A 20,045-nucleotide genomic window follows, 5' to 3' on the forward strand; every position below is an offset into this window, starting at 1 on the left:
ACTCACTCGGTTGCGTTCTCAGGGTCACAGTTGTTGTCGGTCCAATTGCCACCTTTCACTCCTCTTCCATCGGTGAGCATGATGGACACAAAAACAGTGGCAGTGATTAGTGAAGGAGATCAGCCCAGGATTAGATTTGGAGGAACATGGATGATTCCTGAGAATATAACAGAGTTCAATCCAGAATCATCTAAGAAGGCAAATGTTCCAGCATCATCGAAGAAGGCAATTGATCCAGCATCATCTAAGGTGTCGGTGGGCGGCGCCTTTGGTATCCTCATTGCACTTGTTGTAATTGTCTTTGCTGTCTATTGTTTTGGTTCACTAAGGCAACAGCCTCCAGGATCAATAAAAGGCCTAGAGTGGATGACGAGCTTGACAATGTCTGACATGTTGGTTATAACCACAAAGTCTCTAGGCCATGTTTCACACTTTAATCAGAATTATAGCTTTGTGATCAGTAGGCATGTTTTATTTTTTTATCATGTAATCAACTGTATGAATTTGAGGGCAGCTTTAACATCAGATGTAAGTTATTTTTGCACTGCTATTTTTATTTCGGTTAATTCCACAATATTCTGTAACATGCACACATACAAAAGCATATAAAAAACATCCACAACTTGTTTAACACTTTTACCTATTTGACAAGTTTAGCTACAATACCTGTCAACATTGATTGCATGGCTGCATGAGTAAACATTGGACTGCACTCTGGTATGGGCCTGAGTTTAGGAACAAAGCTAGCATCATCTGTTCAAAGTGAAACATTTATCATGTCAGAATGTAAAATATGTGTAGTCAATATGACTTTAACAATAATATATCGCTGAATCATGTTGTCCCTCTATTATTTATTTTGTTTTATAGTCTATTTTCACTATCTCTATTTCTGTCTTTAACTTAACCACCATGTCACGTTTTGTGTTTGCCCTCTTGCTCTCAGCTCAATGAAAGCAAACCATTGTTGTAGCAGTGTATTTGAGGTTTTGTAAAAGGACATTGACCCACATTGTTACATGTTCCAATAGTGTAATGAAGCACAGTAAAGAGTGTTACCGTACATGGTTTAACAATAATCTCAGCTTTAAGGTGTTCTTGTAAATTCACAGTTCATAGTTTATGGCAATGCAGAAGGACCTTAACACACACTGTAGGCCTAAACACACAAAAATATATATTACTAAGTAATTCATAAGAAAAACAATTGAAAGACTTGAGAGCGTCACAGCTCATGACCTATGGATAATCTACTACAGACATACTCAATAGGTATAATGCGGGCCGGATCCGGACACAGAACGGGGTCAATACGGACCGTGGGTCCCGATGTCAAAATAATATATATATACAGTGCCTTCAGAAAGTATTCCTACCCCTTGACTTGTTACACATTTTGTTGTGTTGCAGCCTGAATTCAAAATGGATTAAACAGATTTTTTCTCACCCATTTACACACAATACCCCATAATGACAAAGTGAAAACATGTTTTCAGAAATGTTCGCTAATTGTTTGAAAATGAAATACAGAAATATCTCATTTACTTAAGTGTTCACACCCCTGAGTCTGTACATGTTAGAATCACCTTTGGCAGTGATTACAGCTGAGTCTTTCTGGGTAAGTTTCTAAGAGCTTTCCACACCTGGATTGTATAATATTTGCCTATTATTATTTTCAAAAGTCAAATTGGTTATTGGTCATTGCTAGATAACCATTTTCAAGTCTTGCCATAGATTTCAAGCAGATTTAAGTCAAAACTGTAACTCGGCCTGTCAGGAACATTCACTGTCTTCTTGGGAAGCAACTCCAGCGTAGATTTGGCCTTGTGTTTTATGTTATTGTCCTGCTGAAAGGTGAATTCATCTCCCAGTGTCTGGTGGAAAGCATTTTGCCTGTGCTTAGCTCCATTCCATTTCTTTTTTATCCTGAAAAACTCCCCAGTCCTTAACAATTACAAGCATACCCATAACATGATGCAGCCACCACTATGCTTGGAAATATGGAGAGTGGTAATCAGTAATGTGTAGTATTGGATTTGCCCCCAAAATAACACTTCATATTCAGGACAGAAAGTGAATTGCTTTGCCACATTCTTTGCAGTATTACTTTAGTGCCTTGTTGCAAACAGGATGCATGTTTTGGAATATTTTTCTTCTGTACAGGTTTCCTTCTTTTCACGCTGTCAATTAGTTTATTATTGTGGCGTAACTATGTTTACATTTACATTTACATCATTTAGCAGACGCTCTTATCCAGAGCGTCTTACAAATTGGTGCATTCAACTTATGATAGCCAGTGGGACAACCACTTTTAAAAAACAATTTTATGGGGGGTGGGGGAAGAAGGATTACTTTATACTATTCCAGGTATTCTTTAAAGAAGTAGGGTTTCAAGTGTCTCCGGAAGGTGGTCAGTGACTCCACTGTCCTGGCGTCGTGGGGGAGCTTGTTCCACCATTGGGGTGCCAGAGCAGCGAATAGCTTTGACTGGGCTGAGCGGGAACTGTGCTTCCATAGAGGTAGGGGAGCTAGCAGGCCAGAGGTGGATGAACATAGTGCCCTCGTTTGGGTGTAGGGTCTGATCAGAGCCTGAAGGTAAGGAGGTGCCGTTCCCCTCACAGCTCTGTAGGCAAGCACCATGGTCTTGTAGTAGATGCAAGCCTCAACTGGAAGCCAGTGGAGTGTGCGGAGTAGCGGGGTGACATGAGAGAACATGGGAAGGTTGAACACCAGACGGGCTGCATCGTTCTGGATAAGTTGTAGGGGTTTAATGGCACAGGCAGGGAGCCCAGCCAACAGCGAGTTGCAGTAATCCAGATGGGAGATGACAAGTGCCTGGATTAGGACCTGTGCCGCTTTTCTGGTGTAAGGTAGGGTCGTACTCTCCGAATGTTGTAGAGCATTAACCTGCAGGATCGTGTCACCACTTTGATGTTAGCGGAGAATGACAGGGTGTTGTCCAGGGTCACGCCAAGGTTCTTTGCACTCTGGAAGGAGGACACAATGGAGTTGTCAACCATGATGGCGAGATCATGGAGCTGGGAGTCCTTCCCCGGGAAGAAGAGCAGCTCCGTCTTGCCGAGGTTCAGCTTGAGGTGGTGATCCGACATCCACACTGATATGTCTGCCAGACATACAGAGATGCGATTCGCATCAGAAGGGGGAAAGGAGAAAATGAATTGTGTGTCATCTGCGTAGCAATGATAGGAGAGACCATGTGAGGATATGACAGAGCCAAGTGACTTGGTGTAGAGAGAGCATAGGAGAGGGCCTAAAACTGAGCCCTGGGGGACACCAGTGGTGAGAGCACGTGGTGCGGAGACAGATTCTCGCCATGCCACCAGGTAGGAGCGACCTGTCAGGTAGGACGCAATCCAAGAGTGAGCAGCGCCGGAGATGCCCAACTCAGAGAGGGTGGAGAGGAGGATCTGATGGTTCACAGTATCAAAGGCAGCGGATAGGTCTAGAAGGATAAGAGCAGAGGAGAGAGAGTTAGCTTTAGCAGTGTGGAGAGCCTCCGTGACACAGAGAAGAGCAGTCTCAGTTGAATGACCAGTCTTGAAACCTGACTGGTTTGGATCAAGAAGGTCATTCTGATAGAGATAGCAGGAGAGTTGGCTAGAGACGGCACGCTCAAGAGTTTTGGAGAGAAAAGAAAGAAGGGATACTTGTCTGTAGTTGTTGACATCGGAGGGATCGAGTGTAGGTTTTTTGAGGAGGGGTGCAACTCCCGCTCTCTAGAAGACGGAAGGGACATGGCCAGCGGTCAAGGATGAGTTGATGAGCGAGGTGAGGTAAGGGAGAAGGTCTCCGGAAATGGTCTGGAGAAGAGAGGAGGGGATAGGGTCAAGCGGGCAGGTTGTTGGTTGGCCGGCCGTCACAAGTCACAAGATTTCATCTGGAGAGAGAGGGGAGAAAGAAGTCAAAGCATAGGGTAGGGCAGTGTGAGCAAGACCAGCTGTGTCATTTGACTTAATAAATGAGGATCGGATGTCGTCAACCTTCTTTTCAAAATGGGTTGATAAATTTTTTTGTTAGGGCAAATCAAGTCTGACATTTTAAAGTGTAAATTACAAACTTTAGAAGCCTTTTCAATACAGTACAAGTTTACATTACCTGCCATGCAGGAAAAATTATCAGCAACAAATGAGTGATCAAATTAAGATCCTACATGTAGGATGCTTCTTAGATTGAGGACTCCGGACACGTAGGTACGTTTAACTATTTAATTATAACTTAAAGAATCATTACAGAAATGCACCTGGTATAAGCTACAGTGGGGAAAAAAAGTATTTAGTCAGCCACCAATTGTGCAAGTTCTCCCACTTAAAAAGATGAGAGAGGCCTGTAATTTTCATCATAGGTACACGTCAACTATGACAGACAAAATGAGAAATATTTTTCCAGAAAGTCACATTGTAGGATTTTTAATGAATTTATTTGCAAATTATGATGGAAAATAAGTATTTGGTCAATAACAAATGTTTCTCAATACTTTGTTATATACCCTTTGTTGGCAATGACACAGGTCAAACATTTTCTGTAAGTCTTCACAAGGTTTTCACACACTGTTGCTGGTATTTTGGCCCATTCATCCATGCAGATCTCCTCTAGAGCAGTGATGTTTTGGGGCTGTCGCTGGGCAACACGGACTTTCAACTCCCTCCAAAGATTTTCTATGGGGTTGAGATCTGGAGACTGGCTAGGCCACTCCAGGACCTTGAAATGCTTCTTACGAAGCCACTCCTTCGTTGCCCGGGCGGTGTGTTTGGGATCATTGTCATGCTGAAAGTCCCAGCCATGCTTCATCTTCAATGCCCTTGCTGATGGAAGGAGGTTTTCACTCAAAATCTCACGATACATGGCCCCATTCATTCTTTCCTTTACACGGATCAGTCGTCCTGGTCCCTTTGCAGAAAAACAGCCCCAAAGCATGATGTTTCCACCCCCATGCTTCACAGTAGGTATGGTGTTCTTTGGATGCAACTCAGCATTCACGACGAGTTGAGTTTTTACCAAAAAGTTATATTTTGGTTTCATCTGACCATATGACATTCTCCCAATCCTCTTCTGGATCATCCAAATGCACTCTAGCAAACTTCAGACGGGCCTGGACATGTACTGGCTTAAGCAGGGGGACACGTCTCGCACTGCAGGATTTGAGTCCCTGGCGGCGTAGTGTGTTACTGATGGTAGGCTTTGTTACTTTGGTCCCAGCTCTCTACAGGTCATTCACTAGGTCCCCCCGTGTGGTTCTGGGATTTTTGCTCACCGTTCTTGTGATCATTTTGACCCCACGGGGTGAGATCTTGCGTGGAGCCCCAGATCGAGGGAGATTATCAGTGGTCTTGTATGTCTTCCATTTCCTAATAATTGTTCCCACAGTTGATTTCTTCAAACCAAGCTGCTTACCTATTGCAGATTCAGTCTTCCCAGCCTGGTGCAGGTCTACAATTTTGTTTCTGGTGTCCTTTGACAGCTCTTTGGTCTTGGCCATAGTGGAGTTTGGAGTGTGACTGTTTGAGGTTGTGGACAGGTGTCTTTTATACTGATAACAAGTTCAAACAGGTGCCATTAATACAGGTAACGAGTGGAGGACAGCGGAGCCTCTTAAAGAAGAAGTTACAGGTCTGTGAGAGCCAGAAATCTTGCTTGTTTGTAGGTGACCAAATACTTATTTTCTACCATCATTTGCAAATAAATTCATAAAAAATCCTACAATTTGTCTGTCATAGTTGACGTGTACCTATGATGAAAATTACAGGCCTCTCTCATCTTTTTAAGTGGGAGAACTTGCACAATTGGTGGCTGACTAAATACTTTTTTCCCCCACTGTACCCATAGAGATAGATAGAGGACTTTAGCGTCCAAAAGCCGTTTTAGCATGGGAAGCGCCCTTGAGGACTTCCACCATTTTGAAGTAGTCAAATGGGTGGGACTTCCTATGGGATAAGGAAGGATCACACAATTCTCATAACAAGAGTTTATCTAATGTAATAACTTGTTCTCAGCCCAATTATAAGCTATAATTGTACAGTTACATGAGGATATACTGTGTGTGTGTGTGTGTGTGTGTGTGTTGACATTGTGCATGTCTATCGTTTGCCTTATTTGTCTCAAAGTAATGTTTATATCAATAATATTTGGTCAACTATACATAAGACACATCATTAGCTCTCTTATTCATACAGTAGGGATAGTATCAGCATATTGTACATTTCAGCACCATGATTCCAGAAGAGCTGAGATGCATATGCACCACAGTCAACCTGACCACAACCCCTAAACTACAGTGCGGAACTGTACAGTGGTGTTTTTCATCTTCTTCTTATAGTCTTCATCAAACTGTTCACTCTGGGCCACAGTGAAATGGTTCTTCCAGTCACCAACCTTTCCTGGAGTGTGACAGAGAGGGTGTGTGAGCAGAGAAAGGGTCATAGAGGCAGACAGAAAGACTGACAGAGAGAGAGAGAGAGGCGTAGGAGAGAAATAGAGAAGTTGACCTTTTCGCATGAATGGAGAGATCTTGAAATCCATGACTGGGATGGTGGAGTAGTTGGCCATGTTGTTCTTCTTCATGTTGTCAAACTGCACTCCTCCTCTCACCCTCTCCTTCTCCTCTGCTGAAGTAGACAAACCTAGGAAGGAGCACAGCCTGTCTAGCTCTTGTCCCGTATCCTGCAGGAAGACACACACTGGATACATCCTCACTGAAAGATAATGCTAAAGATGATCAATGTAACAATATAACACTGATTTACAGCCTACCTTTATGTAAATTAATCCGCTAAATAATCTGCAAAGAGATCAGCACCTTTATGGCACAGGAGGTAGTTATTCTACTGACCTCAACCATATCCTCATAGAAAAGGTAGTGGAGTTTAGAGTGAGTCTGTTTCCTCTCCCACCAGCCATTCACATGGTCGTACCAGGGACCAAACACCACTGAGGAAAGCAGCCATGTGGACATGAGAGGATGTTAGAGAGATAGATAGAGATATACTCATGAAAGAGATTCATCAATAAGCCAGAATCACAGAGCATCAGCAGCATCTGTACTGTGTTATCTCTCCTACTCATTATAATTTCTTTCTTTCGTTCTCTCATTCACTCACTCTTTCCATCCATGAATCTCTGTAAGAAGTTGTTCCAGTCTCCTGGCTCTGGCTGGGCCTGGTTCATGCGGTCAAAGTGGAAATAAGACACTGCATTGTCCTTGGCATTACGGGCCACATACACTACCTACAGAGAGAGAGAAATCGTCGCAATTACAAAAGGACTTGATTACAAAGAAGGAAATGGAAAAGCGAAAAATTAGGTCAACAAAAACTGTTTACAAAGACAGGGCTTCTATAGAGTCTTTGCAGTCCATAAGGAGACATGTTGGTTCTGGAGAGGTGTAAGATACAATGCCTTGCAAAAGTATTCATTCCCCTTGGCGTTTTTCCTATTTAGTTGCATTACAACCTATAATTTAAATTGATTTTTATTTGGATTTCATGTAATGGACATACACAAAATAGTCCAAATTGGTGAAGTGAAATTTTAAAAATGACTTGTTTCAAAACATTCTAAAAAATAAATAATGGAAAAGTGGTGCATGCATACAGTGGGGAAAAAAAGTATTTAGTCAGCCACCAATTGTGCAAGTTCTCCCACTTAAAAAGATGAGAGAGGCCTGTAATTTTCATCATAGGTACACGTCAACTATGACAGACAAATTGAGAAAAGAAAATCCAGAAAATCACATTGTAGGATTTTTAATGAATTTATTTGCAAATTATGGTGGAAAATAAGTATTTGGTCACCTACAAACAAGCAAGATTTCTGGCTCTCACAGACCTGTAACTTCTTCTTTAAGAGGCTCCTCTGTCCTCCACTCGTTACCTGTATTAATGGCACCTGTTTGAACTTGTTATCAGTATAAAAGACACCTGTCCACAACCTCAAACAGTCACACTCCAAACTCCACTATGGCCAAGACCAAAGAGCTGTCAAAGGACACCAGAAACAAAATTGTAGACCTGCACCAGGCTGGGAAGACTGAATCTGCAATAGGTAAGCAGCTTGGTTTGAAGAAATCAACTGTGGGAGCAATTATTAGGAAATGGAAGACAAACAAGACCACTGATAATCTCCCTCGATCTGGGACTCCACGCAAGATCTCACCCCGTGGGGTCAAAATGATCACAAGAACGGTGAGCAAAAATCCCAGAACCACACGGGGGGACCTAGTGAATGACCTGCAGAGAGCTGGGACCAAAGTAACAAAGCCTACCATCAGTAACACACTACACCGCCAGGGACTCAAATCCTGCAGTGCAAGACGTGTCCCCCTGCTTAAGCCAGTACATGTCCAGGCCCGTCTGAAGTTTGCTAGAGTGCATTTGGATGATCCAGAAGAGGATTGGGAGAATGTCATATGGTCAGATGAAACCAAAATATAACTTTTTGGTAAAAACTCAACTCGTCGTGTTTGGAGGACAAAGAATGCTGAGTTGCATCCAAAGAACACCATACCTACTGTGAAGCATGGGGGTGGAAACATCATGCTTTGGGGCTGTTTTTCTGCAAAGGGACCAGGACGACTGATCCGTGTAAAGGAAAGAATGAATGGGGCCATGTATCGTGAGATTTTGAGTGAAAACCTCCTTCCATCAGCAAAGGCATTGAAGATGAAACGTGGCTGGGTCTTTCAGCATGACAATGATCCCAAACACACCGCCCGGGCAACGAAGGAGTGGCTTCGTAAGAAGCATTTCAAGGTCCTGGAGTGGCCTAGCCAGTCTCCAGATCTCAACCCCATAGAAAATCTTTGGAGGGAGTTGAAAGTCCGTGTTGCCCAGCGACAGCCCCAAAACATCACTGCTCTAGAGGAGATCTGCATGGAGGAATGGGCCAAAATACCAGCAACAGTGTGTGAAAACCTTGGAAGAATTACAGAAAACTTTTGACCTGTGTCATTGCCAACAAAGGGTATATAACAAAGTATTGAGAAACTTTTGTTATTGACCAAATACTTATTTTCCACCATAATTTGCAAATAAATTCATTAAAAATCCTACAATGTGATTTTCTGGAAAAAAAATTCTCATTTTGTCTGTCATAGTTGATGTGTACCTATGATGAAAATTACAGGCCTCTCTCATCTTTTTAAGTGGGAGAACTTGCACAATTGGTGGCTGACTAAATACTTTTTTTCCCCACTGTATGTTTTCACCCCCTTTGCTGTGAAGCCCTAAATAAGATTTGGTGCAACCAATTACCTTCAGAAGTCACATAATTAGTTAGATTGCACACAGGTGGACTTTATTTAAGTGCCACATGATCTCAGTATCTATACACCTGTTCTGAAAGTCCCCAGAGTCTGCAACACCACTAAGCAAGGGGCACCATCAAGCAAGCGGCACCATGAAGACCAAGGAGTTCTCCAAACAGGTCAAGGACAAAGTTATGGAGAAGTACAGATCAGGGTTGGGTTATAATTTTTTTTATCAGAAACTTTGAACATCCCACGGACCACCATTAAATCCATTATTAAAAAATTGAAAGTATATGGCACCACAACAAACCTGCCAAGAGAGGGCCGCCCACCAAAACTCACGGACCAGGCAAGGAGGGCATTAATCAGAGAGGCAACAAAGAGACCAAAGATAACCCTGAAGGAGCTGCAAAGCTCCACAGCGGAGATTGTAGTATCTATCCATAGGACCACTTTAAGCCGTACACTCCACAGAGCTGGGCTTTACGGAAGAGTGGCCAGAAAAAAGCCATTGATTGAAGAAAAAAATAAGCTAACACGTTTAGTGTTCGCCAAAAGGCATGTGGGAGACTCCCCAAACAAATGGAAGAAGGTACTCTGGTCTGATGAGACTAAAATTGAGCTTTTTGGCCATCAAGGAAAACGCTATGTCTGGCGCAAACCCAACACCTCTCATCACCCCGAGAACACCATCCCCACAGTGAAGCATGGTGGTGGCAGCATCATACTGTGGGGATGTTTTTCATCGGCAGGGACTGGGAAACTGGTCAGAATTGAAGGAATGATGGATGGTGCTAAATACAGGGAAATTGTTGAGGGAAACCTGTTTCAGTCTTCCAGAGATTTGAGACTGGGACGGAGGTTCACCTTCCAGCAGGACAATGACCCTAAGCATACTGTTAAAGCAACACTTGAGTGGTTTAAGGGGAAACATTGAAATGTCTTGGAATGGCCTAGTCAAAGCCCAGACCACAATCCAATTGAGAATCTGTGGTATGACTTAAAGATTGCTGTACAACAGCAGAACCCATCCAACTTGAAGGAGCTGGAGCAGTTTTGTCTTGAAGAATGGGAAAAAATCCCAGTGGCTAGATGTGCCAAGCTTATAGAGACATACCCCAAGATACTTGCAGCTGTAATTGCTGCAAAAGGTGGCTCTACAAAGTATTGACTTTGGGGGGGGTGAATAGTTATGCACGCTCAAGTTTTCTGTTTTTTTGTCTTATTTCTTGTTTGTTTCACAATAAAAAATGTTTTGCATCTTCAAGCATGTTGTGTGAATCAAATGATACAAACCCCCCAAAAATCAATTTTAATTCCAGGTTGTAAAGCAACAAAATAGGAAAAATGCCAAGGGGGGTGAATACTTTCGCAAGCCACTGTACAGTATTTAGTGTACTGTGTAATGCAATGCTTCCCCCCATTGGGCATTCACACAAATTACGTTATCAATGAAGTTCACTTATTGCACAAAATAAAGCACAGCAGGTTTGAGGATGCACAAATGTAGACAGTAGGCTTCACCAGCAGAGACAAGCAGAGACATATTCACAGACAACACAGTCAACAAGCAGAGAGAGAAAAAGTTACACATAATGTACCCTGCAGTTCTGCTCCCAGAAGGACTTGGGCACCAACTGGACTGGGAGGTGAGTCTTGATGAGGCGAGGAGAGGTGGATAACTTGTCTGCCAGCTCCGTTCCTGTGTGTACGGAGGGGTGAGGATCTGGTTCGGTTATTCTTTGGAGATAAGGATGACTTTACAGTAAAACTGCTTATTGTCATGTAGCTGGAATATGTGGTTGGCACAACTTCTCATAGTATCAAATTTCATCAGATTTTTTTTATCCTTCTACTTTGTGAAAGTAAAATGGCTGTTGATGAGTATTTATAATCAGGTTACTGTCACGGTTTCGGCCGAGGCTGCCTCTCTCCCTTGTTCGGGCAGGCTTCGGCGTTCGTTGTCTCCGGAATACTAGCTGCCACCGTTGTATGTTTCATGTTCGTTTGCTTTTGTCTGTTTGTTGTCACACCTGTTCTCGTTTAGCCTATTAGTGTTCTATAAGTTTCTCGTTGTGTTTGTCTCGTGTTGTGTGGTATTGATTTTGTCAGTCGTGTATTTCGCTCGGTTGAGCTTCCCTCCACTGCGCTGGAGTAATTACGCACCTGTTTTGTGCGCTGTTGTTTTGTTTCGCCTTCGTGCGTATTTCGCCTTCGGGCAAGAGTTGTCCGATTGCCGTGTTTGGCATTACTAAAGTCTGTTGGACTATCCGTCTGTGTCCTGCGTTTGATTCCACAACTGCACCCACCTACAGCACGCGTTGACAGAATACCACACCTACAATGGAATCAGCAGGAGCCGCAGCAGCCCAGGCGACGCTGGAGGACAGGGTCCGGGAACAAGGGGACCAGATCCTGCAGATGGGGACCGCACTGCAGGAGGTGATCACCACCATCCGAGGCTGGGGAAAGCCTCCACCGCCACCCTCCCTGCCAGCACCATCGGCCAGTCAGCCTATTCCCGCACCAGAACCCCGAGGAGTCCGACTCTCGCTCCCGAGGGCTTACGATGGGACCGCGGCCGGGTGCCAGGGTTTCCTTCTCCAGGTGGAGCTGTACCTGGCCACCGTGCACCCGGCGCCCTCGGGACATGAGAGCGTGTCCGCCCTGATCTCCTGCCTGTCCGGGAAGGCGTTGGAATGGGCCAACGCGGAGCGGAGGAGGATCGACGCGGACACCATAACTTACGACGAGTTCTCCCGCCGCTTCAAGGTGGTGTTTGACCATCCCCCGGAGGGGAAAGCGGCGGGGGAGCGTCTGGTCTTCCTCCGGCAGGGGAGGAGGAGTGCTCAGGAGTTCGCCCTCGAATTCCGTACTCTAGCGGCAGATGCAGGGTGGAATGATCGGGCCCTCGTCGATCACTACAGGTGTAGTCTACGAGAGGACGTCCGTCGGGAGCTGGCCTGTAGGGACACCAGCCTCACGTTCGACCAGTTGGTCGACATGTCCATCAGGCTGGATAACCTGCTAGCTACCCGCGGACGTTCCGAGGGGGGTCCGTCCATTTCACCCTCCAGCGCCTCCGAGCCGTGCCCCATGGAGCTCGGGGGCGCTGGCGCTAGAGAGAGGAGGGGTCGGCTTACTAGGGGGTCCATCCCCTGCACCAACTGTGGTCGGGGAGGACACACCGCGGCTAGGTGCTGGGGATGGCCTCCTAGGGGAGAGGACGACAGGTCCCGCACTGGGGATTCCCTCCAGGTGAGTAGGCGCCCCACTCACCCAGAGCTCTCTGTTGCATATTTTTGTATACCTGTGCGTTTTCCACAGGTAGCACCTCATTCCCAGCATAAGGCGCTGGTAGATTCAGGCGCGGCTGGGAATTTTATTGATAAGAAGTTTTGTTTAGCTTTAGTGATTCCCCTTCTTCCTGTTGATGTCCCTTTCCCCGTTCATGCCCTAGATAGCCGTCCGTTGGGTGCGGGCTTGATCAGGGAGGTCACTGCGCCACTTAGGATGTGTGCGCAGGGGGGTCATCAGGAGATGATTCAGCTATTTCTGATTGACTCTCCTGCGTATCCGGTGGTGCTGGGCATGCCCTGGTTGAGTACCCATAACCCATCCATTTCATGGCAGGAGAGGGCTCTGATGGAGTGGTCTGCCCGGTGTGTGGGTAGATGTTTAGGCGTTTCCATAGGGGCTACCTCGGTGGAGAGTCCAAACCAGGTGCCCGCATTGCACGTTCCCCCTGAGTATGGGGATTTGGCTATTGCGTTTAATAAGTCGAGGGCGACGCAGTTGCCGCCCCATAGGCAGGGAGATTGTGCGATAGACCTCCAGGCAGGAGCTGCGCTCCCACGGAGCCATGTGTATCCTCTGTCTCAAGAGGAGAAGAAAGCTATGGAGACTTACATAGACGAATCTCTGAGACAAGGATGCATACGGCCTTCCACTTCCCCTGCGTCCTCGAGTTTCTTTTTTGTGAAGAAAAAGGATGGTGGTTTGCGCCCGTGCATCGATTACCGTGGTCTCAATCAGATTACGGTGAAGTACAGTTATCCACTCCCGCTGATTGCGACCATGACTGAGTCATTGCATGGGGCGCGTTTCTTCACTAAATTAGATCTCAGGAGCGCGTACAACTTGGTGCGCATCAGGGAGGGCGATGAATGGAAGACAGCCTTTAGTACCACCTCGGGCCATTACGAGTATCTGGTCATGCCATACGGGTTGATGAACGCTCCGTCAGTTTTCCAATCATTCGTGGATGAGATCTTCAGGGACATGCAGGGGCAGGGGGTGGTTGTGTACATAGATGACATTCTCGTGTACTCGCCTACCCGTGTCGAGCATGTGGCCCTGGTGCGCAGAGTAAGGCAGATGCGCTGTGTCGGCGGTATGACACGGAGGAGAGGTCCGTGGAGCCCACTCCCATACTGCCGGAGTCGTGTCTGGTGGCACCGGTAGTGTGGGAGGTCGATGCTGAACTCGAGCGGGCGTTACTAGTCCACCGCAATGCCCTGAGGGTCGGAAGTACGTTCCGCTCGAGGTTCGGGATCGATTGATCTATTGGGCTCACACGTCACCCTCCTCTGGACATCCTGGTATTGGCCGGACAGTGCACTGTCTTAGTGCCAAGTACTGGTGGCCCACGTTGGCGAAGGATGTGAGGGTTTATGTTTCCTCCTGCTCGGTGTGCGCCCAGTGTAAGGTGCCTAGACATCTGCCTAGGGGTAAGTTACTACCCCTGCCTGTTCCACAACGACCATGGTCTCACCTTTTGGTGGATTTCCTAACTGACTTTCCTCCGTCACAGGGGAACACCACTATACTGGTCGTTGTGGACCGGTTTTCTAAGGCCTGTCGTTTGCTCCCCATGCCGGGCCTTCCTACTGCCCTGCAAACCGCCGAAGCACTATTCACCCATGTGTTCCGGCACTACGGGGTACCCGAGGATATTGTGTCTGATCGGGGTCCCCAATTTACCTCCAGGGTCTGGAGAGCCTTTATGGAGCGGTTGGGGGTCTCGGTGAGCCTCACCTCGGGTTACCACCCGGAGAGTAATGGGCAGGTGGAACGTGTGAACCAGGATGTGGGTAGGTTTCTTAGAACATACTGCCAGGACCGGCCGGAGGAGTGGGCAAGGTACGTTCCCTGGGCCGAAATGGCCCAGAATTCCCTACGCCATTCCTCCACTAACCTGACCCCTTTCCAATGTGTGTTAGGGTACCAGCCGGTTCTGGCACCTTGGCAGCAGAGGCAGATCGAGGCTCCTGCGGTGGATGAGTGGGCGCGGCGCTCGGAGGAGACATGGAACGCTGCACACGTCCACCTGCAGCGGGCCCTCCGACGTCATAAGGCGAGCGCCGATCTCCACCGCAGTGAGGGACCGGTGTACGCACCTGGTGATCGAGTCTGTCTCTCTACCAGAAACCTGCCCCTCCGCCTGCCCTGTCGGAAACTGGGTCGGCGGTTTGTAGGGCCCTTTAAAGTCCTGGGAAGGTTGAACAAGGTGTGTTACAAATTACAACTGCCTGTTGAATATAAAAGTATTAACCCCTCGTTCCATGTGTCCCTTCTCAGGCCGGTGGTAGCTGGCCCACTCCAAGAAAGTGAGATCAGGGAGACTCCTCCGCCCCCATTGGACATCGAGGGGGCACCGGCGTACACTGTGAGGTCCATCTTGGATTCGAGACGTCGGATGGGGGGTCTCCAGTATCTAGTGGAGTGGGAGGGGTACGGTCCGGAGGAGCGGTGCTGGGTGCCGAGGAGAGACATTTTGGACCCGTCTCTCCTGACGGAATTCCATCGTGGGCACCCGACGCACCCTGCTCCGCGTCCTCCGCGTCGTCCCCGAGGCCGGAGTCGGCGCACGTCTGGAGCCGCGTGTCAAGGGGGGGGTACTGTCACGGTTTCGGCCGAGGCTGCCTCTCTCCCTTGTTCGGGCAGGCTTCGGCGTTCGTTGTCTCCGGAATACTAGCTGGCACCGTTGTATGTTTCATGTTCGTTTGCTTTTGTCTGTTTGTTGTCACACCTGTTCTCGTTTAGCCTATTAGTGTTCTATAAGTTTCTCGTTGTGTTTGTCTCGTGTTGTGTGGTATTGATTTTGTCAGTCGTGTATTTCGCTCGGTTGAGCTTCCCTCCACTGCGCTGGAGTAATTATGCACCTGTTTTGTGCGCTGTTGTTTTGTTTCGCCTTCGTACGTATTTCGCCTTCGGGCAAGAGTTGTCCGATTGCCGTGTTTGGCATTACTAAAGTCTGTTGGACTATCCGTCTGTGTCCTGCGTTTGATTCCACCACTGCACCCACCTACAGCACGCGCTGACAGTTACGGTATAGTGCATGGTGTTTTCCGGATTCTGTATTCAAGTATGACAAAGATTTGATCTACACTGAGACTCTGATGAGACTTGTAAGTGCAGCATCATTGTCAGCTGATCAGTTATCTATTTGGAGTACACAGTGCCCTTCAAACTTTATTGATGTGTAATCAAGATAAAGGCTTCACAGTGTGTAGAGTTATATCATGGTTGTATTCTAACCTGGAGGGAGAATATGGAAGTCACTCTCCAGGAAAGGCACTCTCTCATAGATAGGAAGTGAAGTCTGACGCTCAGGGGCTGTCTGACCAAAATACAGCAGGTCTAGAATGTAGGAGACCCATGTGGTACCTGGGAGACAGAAAGAGGGGAAGAGAAGATGGAGAAATGGGAAGAGAGAAAGAGGGAGAGATAAAGAGGGAGAGAGAGGCATGTCAAAGAGCTGCGTCTCATGTCATCCATTTATCCCTACAAGATGTCGACAGCACACAAACACACACACACACAAACACAGACCTGCTTTGGGGTAAGTGGCGATGAGGATATCATCTGGTCTGGCCTGGAAGTTTTGTATGTTCTCCCAGTTGTCAGTGAAGTAGTGGATCATGGAGACTCCATGGAAGTCAAACAGCGGTGGTCGAGTTGGCAGCTCCATCTGTAACAACAACAGAGTCCTCCATTGATCAGAGAGATGTTACCAGGGAGAGTTGAATACATTTCATAATATTTGCATTGGTGTCAGTAATAACTTTGAATAACTTAAACAACTTTATCTGCTTTATAACAACTTCCTTTTGACCCATAATGAACTTAATATCCACCACAGTCACATGTATTCATGCTAAATTACAAAACCATCATGCACAAATACACAATATAAAGCCATCTGCAGTAAGAAAACCCCATTTGTGAGCAGAGAAAATAAATAAAAGTCAGTCACATTCACTCAAAATGTTGAAATATGTATATAGATTCATAAGATATATCAGCTACTGTCACAGAACATTTGACAAAATAAAAAAGAGAAGCTCACATTTTCCACGTTGAATGGAATTCAGTAGTATCCTGTTTGGCCACTCTTCTCAGCTTCTCAGTCTCTTCTTGTCTCTGTCCAAGCTTTCCTTTTCTTTCTCCTTCCCCTGTTCCTTTCTCTTCCCTCACTACAGGCAATGTATTTTCTCTCCTGCTTTGGTTTAGATTTTCCAACCCAGCTTCACGGTCTTATCTGACCTCCACTCCTTGTTACATAAGTTCAGAACTCTCTCTCTCTCTCTCTCTCTCTCTCTCTCTCTCTCTCTCTCTCTCTCTCTCTCTCTCTCTCTCTCTCTCTCTCTCTCTCTCTCTCTCTCTCTCTCTCTCTCTCTCTCTCTCTCTCGTCACCCCCTCCATGTCCTTCCCATTTATTATCCTGTTAGTGACCACCCATTGTTGGCCCCTTTTCCAGTAAGCACTTGCTTTCCGGTCCAAGCGACTCCTTGGACCAAACAATTACTCAGATAAGAGGGAGGAATTTGTGCAACCAGTTCTCATAATATCTAGGCTACACGCGACAGTATGTGTTAAGGTGATTGCATGTGTGTGTGTAGACGCGACCCAGTCGTTCAGTCTTTTTGTTCTGTATCTATGGACGCGACCCAGTTGTTCGTTCTAAATGTTCCATTGCCATATTGGCTGGCAACGTTCTTAACCCTTGCTTGCTAGCTAGCCAACTACGGCTAACTTACAGTCATGTCAAACAGTGCAGCCAGAATAACAACAAAGTAGCTGTATTCTACTATTCATTACTATGGGACAGCTGGAGATCGAATTTGAATATTAAAACAATGTTGCAAAGGTCAGAGAGACAGACAGCAAGGTTTATACAAATCTCCATTGTTGAAAACTAAATGTTAGTCTAAAAGAAATGTGAGATAATGTCTAGATGTTTTTTTCAAATAAAATCAAATCAAATTGTATTTGTCACATACACGTGTTTAGCAGATGTTATAGCGGGTGTAGCGAAATGATTGTGGAGGTAAAGTTGATACATTTGCTGGCTGGGCTGATGAGACAGTGGATTGCGCAGTCAGATGGAACAGAGTAAATAGGCATTTTAACATCATAGATTTAGCCAGTGGTAATTTGTGGAATAGACACCGGCTGGAATGCGGTTTTAAACCATCAGCATTCAGGATTAGACACACCCGTTGTATAATTAAGCAATTTTAAATTTCTTTTATTTCACCTTTATTTAACCAGGTAAGCCAGTTGAGAACAAGTTCTCATTTACAACTGCGACCTGGCCAAGATAAAGCAAAGCAGTGCGATAAAAACAACAACACAGAGTTACATATGGGGTAAAACAAAACATAAAGTCAAAAATACAACAGAAAATATATATACAGTGTGTGCAAATGTAGCAAGTTATGGAGGTAAGGCAATAAAGAGGCCATAGTGCAAAATATTTACAATTAGTATTAACACTGGAATGATAGATGTGCAAGAGATGATGTGCAAATAGAGATACTGGGGTGCAAATGAGCAAAATAAATAACAATATGGGGATGAGGTAGTTGGGTGGGCTAATTTCAGATGGGCTGTGTACAGGTGCAGTGATCGGTAAGGTGCTCTGACAACTGATGCTTAAAGTTAATGAGGGAGATAAGAGTCTCCAGCTTCAGAGATTTTTGCAGTTCGTTCCAGTCATTGGCAGCAGAGAACTGGAAGGAATGGCGGCCAAAGGAGGTGTTAGCTTTGGGGATGACCAGTGAGATATACCTGCTGGAGCGCATACTATGGGTGGGTGTTGCTATGGTGACCAATGAGCTAAGATAAGGAGGGGATTTGCCTAACAGTGACTCCCGAGTGGCGCAGTGGTCTAAGGCACTGCATCGCAGTGCTAGCTGTGCCACTAGAGATCCTGGTTCGAGTCCAGGCTCTGTCGCAGCCGGGCCGCGACCGGGAGACCCATGGGCGGCGCACAATTGGTCCAGCGTCATCCAAGGTAGGGGAGGGTTTGGCCGGCAGGGATGTGGGTTCGTTTCCCACGGGGGGCCAGTATGAAAAATTAAAAAAACATGTATGCATTCACTAACTGTAAGTCGCTCTGGATAAGAGCGTCTGCTAAATGACTAAAATGTGATTTATAGATGGCCTGGAGCCAGTGGGTTTGGCGACGAATATGTAGTGAGGACCAGCCAACAAGAGCGTACAGGTCACAGTGGTGGGTAGTATATGGGGCTTTGGTGACAAAACAGATGGCACTGTGATAGACTACATCAAATTTGTTGAGTAGAGTGTTGGAGGCTATTTTGTAAATGACATCGCCGAAGTCAAGGATCGGTAGGATAGTCCGTTTTACGAGGACATGTTTGGCAGCATGAGTGAAGGAGGCTTTGATGTGAAATAGGAAGCCGATTCTAGATTTAACGTTGGATTGGAGATGCTTAATGTGAGTCTGGTAGGAGAGATTACAGTCTAACCAGACACCTAGGTATTTGTAGTTGTCCACATACTCTAGGTCAGACCCGTCAAGAGTAGTGATTCTAGTCGGGTGGGCGGGTACCAGCAGCGTTCGATTGAAGAGCATGCATTTAGTTTTACTTGTGATTAAGAGCAGTTAGAGGCTACGGAAGGATTGTTGTATGGCATTGAAGCTCGTTTGGAGGTTTGTTAACACAGTGTCCAATGAAGGGCCAGATGTATACAAAATGGTGTCGTCTGCGTAGAGGTGGATCTGAGAATCACCAGCAGCAAGAGCGACATCATTGGTATACACAGAGAAAAGAGTCGGCCCAAGAATTGAACCCTGTGGCACCCCCATAGAGACTGCCATAGGTCCAGACAACAGGCCCTCCGATTTGACACATTGAACTCTATCTGAGAAGTGGTTGGTGAACCAGGCGAGGCAGTCATTTGAGAAACCAAGGCTATTTAGTCTGCCAATAAGAATGCGGTGGTTGACAGAGTCGAAAGCCTTGGCCAGGTCGATGAAGACGGCTGCACAGTACTGTCTATTATCGATCACGGTTATAATATCGTTTGGGACCTTGAGCGTGGCTGAGGTGCACCCATGACCAGCTCGGAAACCGAATTGCATAGCGGAGAAGGTACGGTGTGATTCGAAATGGTCGGTGATCTATTTGTTAACTTGGCTTTCAAAAACTTTCGAAAGGCAGGGCAGGATGGATATAGGTCTGTAACAGTTTGGATCTAGAGTGTCACCCCCTTTGAAGAGGGGGATGACCGCGGCAGCTTTCCAATCTCTGGGGATCTCAGACATTACGAAAGAGAGGTTGAACAGGCTAGTAATAGGGGTTGCGACAATTTCGGCGGCTAATTTTTTAAAGAAAGGGTCCAGATTGTCTAGCCCAGATGATTTGTAGGGGTCCAGATTTTGCAGCTCTTTCAGAACATCAGCTGTCTGAATTTGTGTGAAGGAGAAGTGGGGGTGGGCATGGGCAAGTTGCAGTGGAGGGTGCAGAGC

The 20,045-nt window shown here is 46.2% G+C and overlaps 1 protein-coding gene across 3 annotated transcripts; it reads right to left on the reverse strand.

The window, feature by feature from the left end:
• Positions 1 to 5,820: 5,820 nt before the first annotated feature.
• On the reverse strand, positions 5,821 to 16,792 carry LOC311149328 (cytosolic sulfotransferase 3-like). Of its 3 annotated transcripts, XM_084186480.1 has the most exons (8): positions 16,614 to 16,792; positions 16,097 to 16,235; positions 15,803 to 15,931; positions 10,864 to 10,964; positions 7,116 to 7,242; positions 6,848 to 6,945; positions 6,504 to 6,678; positions 5,821 to 6,395 (listed from the first exon to the last, which is right to left on the reverse strand). In XM_084186480.1, the coding sequence occupies exons 2-8, from the start codon at positions 16,233 to 16,235 to the stop codon at positions 6,283 to 6,285; spliced, it is 882 nt and encodes a 293-aa protein (XP_084042606.1). In that variant the 5' UTR covers positions 16,614 to 16,792; the 3' UTR covers positions 5,821 to 6,282. The 3 variants fall into 3 exon arrangements, with proteins under 3 accessions (XP_084042606.1, XP_084042605.1, XP_084042607.1); XM_084186479.1 differs by having other exon boundaries at positions 5,821 to 6,678; XM_084186481.1 differs by lacking the exon at positions 6,848 to 6,945 and having other exon boundaries at positions 5,821 to 6,638.
• Positions 16,793 to 20,045: the final 3,253 nt, after the last annotated feature.

The sequence above is a fragment of the Coregonus lavaretus genome (assembly GCF_964263955.1).
Source record: "Coregonus lavaretus genome assembly, chromosome: 22".
Taxonomy (NCBI): domain Eukaryota; kingdom Metazoa; phylum Chordata; class Actinopteri; order Salmoniformes; family Salmonidae; genus Coregonus; species Coregonus lavaretus.

Excerpts from the sequence above, each read along its gene's own strand:
- LOC311149328 (XM_084186479.1), bottom strand. The coding sequence starts at position 16,235 with ATGGAGCTGCCAACTCGACCACCGCTGTTTGACTTCCATGGAGTCTCC. Across the intron at positions 10,965-15,802 it reads CTTCCATATTCTCCCTCCAG|GAACGGAGCTGGCAGACAAG; the intron begins GTTAGAATACAA and ends CCGTACACACAG. Across the intron at positions 6,946-7,115 it reads GAGATTCATGGATGGAAAGA|TGGTGTTTGGTCCCTGGTAC; the intron begins GTGAGTGAATGA and ends TGCTTTCCTCAG.